At 37.8% G+C, this 8,890-nt stretch overlaps 2 protein-coding genes across 2 annotated transcripts; both read left to right on the forward strand.

Moving 5' to 3' along the window:
* The first annotated feature begins 3,393 nt into the window (after positions 1–3,393).
* On the forward strand, positions 3,394–5,380 carry ptcd2 (pentatricopeptide repeat domain 2). Its single transcript, XM_033990041.2, has 10 exons — positions 3,394–3,519; positions 3,689–3,781; positions 3,847–3,976; positions 4,042–4,159; positions 4,233–4,311; positions 4,388–4,479; positions 4,558–4,671; positions 4,747–4,821; positions 4,893–5,003; positions 5,074–5,380. The coding sequence occupies exons 1-10, from the start codon at positions 3,411–3,413 to the stop codon at positions 5,299–5,301; spliced, it is 1,149 nt and encodes a 382-aa protein (XP_033845932.2). The 5' UTR covers positions 3,394–3,410; the 3' UTR covers positions 5,302–5,380.
* Positions 5,381–5,812: 432 nt separating this feature from the next.
* Positions 5,813–8,883, forward strand: cacfd1 (calcium channel flower domain containing 1). Its single transcript, XM_033989637.2, has 5 exons — positions 5,813–6,335; positions 6,812–6,884; positions 7,069–7,194; positions 7,282–7,389; positions 7,620–8,883. Exons 1-5 carry the CDS (start codon positions 6,227–6,229, stop codon positions 7,699–7,701), a joined length of 498 nt encoding a protein of 165 aa, XP_033845528.1. The 5' UTR covers positions 5,813–6,226; the 3' UTR covers positions 7,702–8,883.
* The last annotated feature ends 7 nt before the right edge of the window (positions 8,884–8,890 follow it).

Consider the following 8,890-nt stretch of genomic DNA (forward strand, 5'->3'; position numbering starts at 1 on the left):
AATGTCTGGTGTTTATTTAGTTAAACAGCAGGTTATTATAATTTTAAATCACTAGTAATGGATGCAATCAATCAGAAATAATATAATCAAACGTGGTCTAGGTGACTCAGTTCAGCTGCACCTGACTGGAAGAGGAGGAAATTATTGTCTGGGATGCTTTTTGTCTGCAGTGAACTACACATCCATGTTTAGTTCCCTTTTTTTCTGCAGAAGAGACCTTCAATGGCAGAATTATAGTTGTAATGTAAACTACAATGCAGTGATGGTTGGAATGGTTTGAAATATTTTTTTTAAAGGACATGTACGCTAAATGGGAAGTTGGGGACTAAATTGACTGATTGAATATAAATACTCAGCTGTGAATTATTGTCCAAAATATATTCCCTTGGTTACAACTGGTTGCAAAAATATCAATCTGCAATTTTCAACATCAATAGTAGGGCAGAGATGTACAAACCTTTTTTCCAGAGGACACACATATTCCAAGCGGGGGCAACATATTGGTGGTTTATACAGTCAGTGTAACATATGTAATATAGCCACTGTACTGTTAATAAGATCTATCAAATAGCATTGTTATGTTTTCAAGGGTATAGTGGTACAAATACTTACATTCATCACAAAAAGCAGCACCTATAGATTACAATTACTTGATGTAATTGTAAAGTTCTATAGCGTGTACAAGCCCACCTAGAGGCTTCGCTATTGGTTACCTCTTTCTGGATCCAAGCCAGCCTCTGAGAAAAATCAAAGATCCAACAAAGGTAGACACAGAGGACCAGGAGGCAGCCATGCAAATCTCCTTTACTGTAACGCTCCTGTAGAGAGCCACAGAAATAGAGAGACCACATGTGGAGTGCGCCCTAATCACTGCTGGAGTGGGGTGACCACAAGCCTCAGTCGCTGCCATAATGTCTCCACTAATCCAAGGCAAAGCAAGGCAAGTTTATTTGTATAGCACAATTTGTACACAAAGTAATTCAAAGTTCTTTACAGAATAAGAAAGACATTAAAATCACAATAGAAACAACTCAAAACATAAATAATCATCATAGAAATAACATTAAAACGAAGAGTGCAGAACAAATATCTTTCAGTCACATGCACAGCCAAACAGAACCATTTTGAGCCTGGATTTAAACATTGTCAAAATAGAGGCCTATCTCACATTTTCAGGAAGACTGTTCCAGGTTGTGGTTGCATAAAACTGATTCTCCATGTTTATTCCTGACTCTGTGCACCAGCAGGAGGCCGGTCCCTGAAGTCCTCAGTGTGTGAGATGGTTCATGTGGCATTTAAGGGAGATGTTCTTTGGTGCTGGTCCATGGAGAGACTTGTTCACAAACAGAGCTGATTTAAAGTCTATTCTTTGAGCCACAGGAGCCAGAGACCTGAGCACAGGACACATGTGTGAAGTACTTCCTGGTTCTAGTCAGGACCTGAGCAGCAGTGTTCTGGATGTACTGTTCTGTCTTAAGGCTCGTTTGGAGAGGCCAGTGAGCAGGACGTTACAGTCGTCTAACCTACTGGAGAGAAATGCACGAATAAGTCTGTCCAAGTCTGGCTTTGGCAGTATACCTTTGATTTTTACAATGTTTTTAGATGGTAAAAAGCTGCAGATGTTAATGATTGGATGTGGCTGTTAAAGTTCAAGTCTCAGTTCATTATTACCTCTAGATTTCTAACCTGATTTGAAGGTTTTAGAGAGAGAGACTGGAGGTGACTGCTGACACTTTCTCTATGTTTCTGTGGGCCAAAGACTATGACTTCAGTCTTGTCCAAGTTTAGCTGGAGAAAGTTTTTATGCCTCCACAATATGATTTGTTGGATGCAGTGGCAGAGTGGATTCACCTGCTGCCAGTGAGATGTAGAGTGTCATCTGCATAGTTGTAGTAGGACACATTATTGCTGCATATGAACTGGCCTACATGTAGAGACTGAAGAAAAGGGGTCCCAGGATTGACCCCTGGGGCACCCCACAGGTAAGGGCCAAGTGATCTGAGACACAGATTAGATGCTGGGACTTTAGTTGGGCCCCATGGCCTCTGGTCTCAAAACCCACAAACAGGTCTCAGATGCATAATACACGGCATTATAAGTATTGAGAACACAGTACTCTGATTGGGGCCAAGTTTCCTTGAGTGACAGATTTAGGCCTGTTATTCTTATGCTTGTAGTAATATTATTTAAATAATTAATAAGTAATTTAATAATTATTAAAATAAATAAATAATTGGTGCTCACACAAAATATAGTCTTATAATGAAAACATCCAGATTTATTTAATTTAATTTATTCACTATTCAGATTGAGATAGTATTCAGTTTGTGGCTACATTTCTGGTGTACTGAAAAGCCTGTTGCATCTGTCCTTATATTTTATAAAACTGTATATAGTAAACCAATTAACTGTGAGGAAATGAAAGCCTTGAAACAAGGTTTATTCTGGTCAAGGTTCATATCTGCTACAAAACAAAGCTCATGTAGGTTTAATGGCTGTGGTCACTGAGGACAACGGGAATATTGGAAAAAATCTAATTTATATTCTGAGAGTTAAGTGTAATGTGAGGTCCATTACGCTGTTGGGTGGACAGTACACTGTACAAAACAGAGCGTTAATGTTACTTACTTTCAGCTTGAACCAGATAGTTTCATACACTAGATTCTCCAAGTTGTTTTCTTTTTTATAGGAAGATTGCATTTATAATAGATAATAATCCTACCACAATTCTCAACTCTATCTTTACGGATGAAACTGTAACTTGGTATTTATATATGTAGTTTGTGTGTGGTTGTAGTATCACGTGATCATTGTTCCTGTCGTTGGTTGTGATGATTCTCCAGACGCAGCTGAAGCTCCTTCTTCTGTCTGGAGACAATAAAACTCCTCCTATGGTTGACCATAAAAGTCTACGCAGAAATGAGAAGGAGCTACTGGCTAGGAGATATGATTTGACAAATTCAGAACGAGGCTAATATATGATCTGAACAATTCACACAGCAGCGCCCCCTGCGGGCTTCCACCAGCAAAAACACCTACAAATACTATTCATGCTGCTTGCTTTTCCTGAAAAAATCAAATAAAACTTTATACAAATAAATCTCATTATACAACACTCAATTTGACTCAGTTTATAGTGTAATTTTAGCCTTTGTGTTTACCTTGCTCCTCTAAGGTCAGTGCGCTGACATTTTGGATTATACCAATTCACACAATGTGTGTGTATAAAAAATAAACTGTTACTCAGCAATATGTTTTTGTTTTTTATCACCTTGTATTTCTTTACTGGCAGGATCAAAGTTTGTGCAATGGTTTTTACTTTTAATTTTAAAAAAGGACCTCGAGATGTAAAATTATTCATAGAAACCCCCCTCTGTCCTCGACATTGGTTCGGTCTGAGTTTAGCTAGTATGGCGCAGGGAAGACTGTTCAAATGTGCTCGGTCCTTATTTTATGAGCCTTGTAAAGGAGTACTTTGTGGATTTTTGCACTCAGACTGGAGGCAAAGCTGTGTTCAAGGTAAAACATTTAAAAATCCCTTTTCTAAAGCTCTGTTATTGCGTGTTTGGCTGTTCACTTGCAGCTGCACATTCAGACAGTCAAACTTACTGTGCATCTTAGAGCTTCATTATGTTATTATTGTTTTGATGCATCAGTGTGGACTTTGTGTATTTGTGCATTTTTGTAGCCAGACGTCATCTTTTGACAGAAGACGTGATCAAACTACAAGAATTTCAGCAGAAAAAGTTGGCAGTGGCTCATCTAATAACTAGATCAGAAGGTAGACTATCAGAGACCCTGTAGTGTTGTAAACTGTGTATTGTCTGATTTATTTATTTTTCACAGGAAATTTCATTGAGCTCTTTAATAAAAAGTTGCAGAGAAGTGAACTGATCCTGCAGGATGAGCTAAAGCTTCTTCTGCACCTGTGCCAGTCACCTGATGATATGGTTGTGGCCAGAGATGCCATTTACAGGTAACAATTGCAAACGTGTGAAGATTATTGTGTTTTCTTGTAAATTACGTGTTCTCTTGACATAGGTACCATTCAGAGAACCCAAACTTTGCACATGGAGAGTTTCGGTTTGGTCCTCTTTTTATGAGACTGTGCTATGAACTTGGTTTGGAAGAGATGGCTGCTGCAACAATTAAAGATAAAGTAATGTGCTTTGCTTTTTTCAAGTATTCCAGCATTGACACATACTAAGAGGCAGTATTTTCTTTCCATACAGAGATTGGAAGGGTTCTTTAATGACTCCACATCCTTTAACATCGCGGTAGACATGTTATTTACAAAGGGTGCCTATGAAAGTAAGTAAAATTATAAATCATCATTTGTGATAGCCAGTCTAATCGCTGAAATCTCAATCTATTTTCATCTGTGTAGGTGCCCTGGAAGTACTTAGAACAATGCAAATCCACAACATACAATTTAATAAAGACACACTGATACTAGCATTTGGCACGTGTTATAAACTGGTAATAAACACTCCATGTTAAGAAGTACATCAGTATTAATGTCATTATTGTGGTTATCTGTTGTTTGTTTGTTTTCAGAGCACACCAGAATCCTACAAGATCTGCACTACTTTGATAGAGGAAAGCCAAAGCAAAGGGCGCTTAATCCCCAGACAGGCTTACTCCTTTGCCATAGCTTTGGCGCTTAACCAGGTTAGATTTGTCAGCACATGTTGCCTAATATTGTTGGTATATATTGTTTAAAATTTACTTTTTATCTTTCTCCAGAATGACATTGATATGGCACAATCTTTGTATTCCCAAATAATGAATGCAGAGGGAAGGTTATGCAAAAATTTGAAGGCAAGTTCAAAATCATTGTGATAGTTAATAATGATGCAAATATTGAAAATCCACTTTGTTTTGCTGTTTAGATCCTACTACTAGCCAACTCAGGGGAGTTAGAAGAACTTACCTCAATTCTTTATGCTGCTTTGCATAAGACTCCTGCATTTATTAAAAAGACAGAATTTACTCAAGACGTGGTATGTTCAATAAACATACATAAGTGCTTCTTAAAATGCATATACCGTCTTATAATATGTTGTGTTGCAGGTGGATGTAGTACGATTCCAATGTGAAGGTGGACCCTATATGAGAGAAATTAACCAAATATTGTTTCAGCTTGAACAGGCTGGCCAGGTCATTCAACAGTCTCTTGATGATCTACTTTGCCACACCCCCTCAGGGAAGAAAAAACAATGGCCAATAATGCACGATAATCGAAGGATTTCAAGCCGACGGACTCTTAAGCCACTTAATTCCTCTTTGCTGTCTGATTAATAAAGAATCCATGACAGTCTGAAGTTGCACAATAATGTGTAGATCCCATTCTCAGGGATTTATATGTAGGCTCACATTACGCCCCCTTAGAATTATAGGGTTATATCTCATTTTTGTTGAAATTGAGTTATTCATTCATATATATTCTTGTTCCTTACCAAATTTGTATCATGATTTTGTAGAGTTTGGTTCATTTTATGAGAACAAATCACTTCCTCATTTTGGTCTATGGTCAGAATTTTAAACCCCAATATCTCATAACATCCTAGATATGCAGATAAACCTCTGATTGGAACATTTCATGGACTCAGTTGTAAGAAATTCGCAGTAGCCGAAGTAGAACCTTAAAACAAACTAATGTGGTTCAATAAAAGAGATCTTTGCTTATACTTGCTAGATTTTCTAATAAATGTGTAGTTTAATATTAACATAAACAGCCTTAAAGTGTCTTATGTCCAGGATGCGCATGTAAACAAACCGTGACGCAGCGACGTAGCCCCGCCCACCCGCCGCCTCGCGCATGACGTCGGCTCAGGGACGACGCGTCACTGCTGCTGATGCCAAACCCAAAACAAGAAGGATCTTCCTTCATTGGATTTTATTAGTAGAAGCGACACAAAGTGGTGGTTTTTGATCGTTTTATCTGCTAAAACACACGGTTTTTTCTGCTATTTCAGCGGCTGGAGGCTTTGGAGGTAGAAGGAGCTGTTTGCTCGATTGCTGCGGGTTTTGCTGCTGCAGAACATCAGGCCACACACAGCACGAACAAAGGAATTATAAGAGATTACTTTTTATTTCCCAGTATTTATCACTGACAGTGCCTGTGCGGTCGCGATAGAAAGAGTAGAAGCTGTTATACGACCTGCTTATACGATAATAGAGCTGTGTTGTTGAGCTTTAGCTGCATAAGCAAAAAAAAAACACAATGAGCTCAGAAGAGACTGGAGCGGCCGCCAAACCCGCTCCGGAGGATGACGGCATGACCTGGTGGTACCGATGGCTCTGCAAAATAGCTGGAGTTCTGGGAGGGATCTGTAAGTATCCTTGTGAAGATCTAAACTCATGGGTCAGAACCAGAACTATAAACAGAACCGGCGCACTGGGGAATTATCTATGTCCATGTCTCTGCCCTGCTCTAAACCAAACCGTGTCATATCGCCTCAATAAGACATAAAAACATAAAAACACAGGTCTTGTTCTATTCATGTTGTCGCAGAGACACCAGAGCCCGCAGGCCCTATCATGTTCACCCAGTGTTGCATTTTCAATGAGCTGTGTATTATTAAAGCAGGTCTAAATGAACAGACTCTCTGTGTCTCAAACAGTGTGGGTTTGTTTGGCTTCACATTCTGCACAGACATGCAGGGCACTGAGGACATTACAATGAGCTCAATCACACTGGAATCACTTTAGGATTTTATTATATAGTAATTCAATTCATTTAAACAACATGTTTGGTCTCGTATGTCATTTAAAAATAATTGTGTTTTCTTTTCTGTTCAAATATCAGCTTGTGCCACTGCAGGAGTGTGGAACTGTGTCACTATTAACCCTTTAAATATTGCTGCTGGAGTGTGGATGGTGTAAGTTTTGTTTCTATTCATTTACTGCATGGTTTGAATTCTTTAGTATTGTTTTGAATCATTATAAAATATAAATATATTTTTGATGACACATTTGTGAGAAACAGCAAAGGAAAAAAACAAATCACATACATGTGTTATGTGGATTAAAAAATATAATTGTATTTTTCTTTTTTTCTTTCAGGTTGACTGCTTGTGTATTGTTTCTGTGTGAAGTCCCCTTCTGTTGCCAGTTTGTAGAGTTTGCTAATGCGATAGCAGCTCGTGCAGACCGACTCAAGCCTTGGCAAAAGGCACTATTCTACTGTGGGTGAGTGCTGCTCCAGTGTATATCAAATTGACTTATTTCATTTTATGTCATGCAATTTAATTATTTGCATTTTACTCTAATTTGCAGGATGGCTATATTCCCAGTAATCTTGCGTTTCAATTTTACTACACTGTTTGGAAACGCCATTGCCTTTGCAACAGGAGTTCTGTATGGTCTTGCATCCTTAGGCAAAAAGTAAGATCCTGAATAGATACATATAGATATTTTCTGTAATATCTATTTGTTTCCTTACTTTTCATATTTATCTTGATTACACCCATGTAATCCTTCCATAACATCTTAAGATAAAGCCTTTATAATGCTTACTAATACAGTCATTTTAATTTAAAAAAATAAAATAAAAGACTCACTTTACATTCTAACATTTGTCACTAACCTTCCCTCCATTTCCTTTCCATTTTTAGAGGGGACGCTGTGACTTATGCCAGACTTCAGCACCAGAAACAGGGAGATGAAGAGAAGATAACAAATGGAGCTCCTGAATAAGACCAAACAATAGTATCTTAATTTTAATTTATTTGCTTTGATTTCCAGTTCTCCAGCCCCTCACAGCCACCCTCTACTTATATTAATTATACCACTTGTTTTTTTTTCTGATTGGCCCAAATAACACTGACCTTTTATAACTCTCTGTCCTTTAATTAATACTTATTTTATGACAGTGAGTGGAGTCAGCCGTCATTGAGTATTTTAGACCTACACTTTATTTAAACGTTCCTTTAAATGGGGTAAAGGGGATTGTGAATGTATTAGCAAAAACAAATTTTAGCTTTTTTCTTAAAGGGATTTGTGGAGACCAGTAGTGTTTCGATGCATGAACACAAACACTGGTCTCGTTTAGATTGTTGACTATGGGATTGTATGTAATAATCCAAATCAATGTTCTGTTATAACTGGTAATTTATTTATTTATTTGTCCATACATGGCGAATTGAACTTGATCATTTTTTGTGCAAACGAAGGGAAATGGCATTCATGTAGGCTAGATTTTGTGAGGGTAATACATTATCTCAAACATGCACACTCAATTTTGAATCTATATGATTTTTCCTGGTGACATTTCGTCTGCGTGTGTCACCAGGATTAACAAGAAACAGTCCAGGTACATCCAATCAGTATATGCCATGATTTGCCTTTGTCACACAGTTGACATGAGCAGCGGTGAGAAGTGATGATTGTGTTTGTAGTGTTGCCTCGCCTCTGTTGTCACCTGTATTACCGATATATGTTTACATGTACCTCTCTTACCTTATTCAACATTGTAAATCTATTTGTTACTCCAACTGTTACCACCAGCTCTCAGGTATTGTGTATAATGTTACTGTCGTTTAAAGGGATTGGAACGAGCAGCAATTCTGAGCCTAAAAATGTTGTTAAACTGTTGAAATTACTGTACAAATGTTTAACAATGTGATTGAACACTACAGACCCATGTTTAACTTTGGTCTCAGAGATAAGAAAAACCTATGATTTTTTTTTTTTTTCTTGCAATCTACCCATATTTATTTGACTTCACTCTTCTGCGGTGATGTACTGAGTAATTGATTATGAGTCAGTACAGGGGTTGTCAATGTTACTTTTTGTGTATGTGTTATGTCAACAGTGTGTGTGGTGGGTCTGGACCTTGCTTTAACTTTGTGAATTAAACAAACCTTTTTGTTCTTTAAATATAGCC

This window comes from Periophthalmus magnuspinnatus, chromosome 23 (genome assembly GCF_009829125.3).
Source record: "Periophthalmus magnuspinnatus isolate fPerMag1 chromosome 23, fPerMag1.2.pri, whole genome shotgun sequence".
In the NCBI taxonomy this organism is placed as follows: Eukaryota; Metazoa; Chordata; class Actinopteri; order Gobiiformes; family Gobiidae; genus Periophthalmus; species Periophthalmus magnuspinnatus.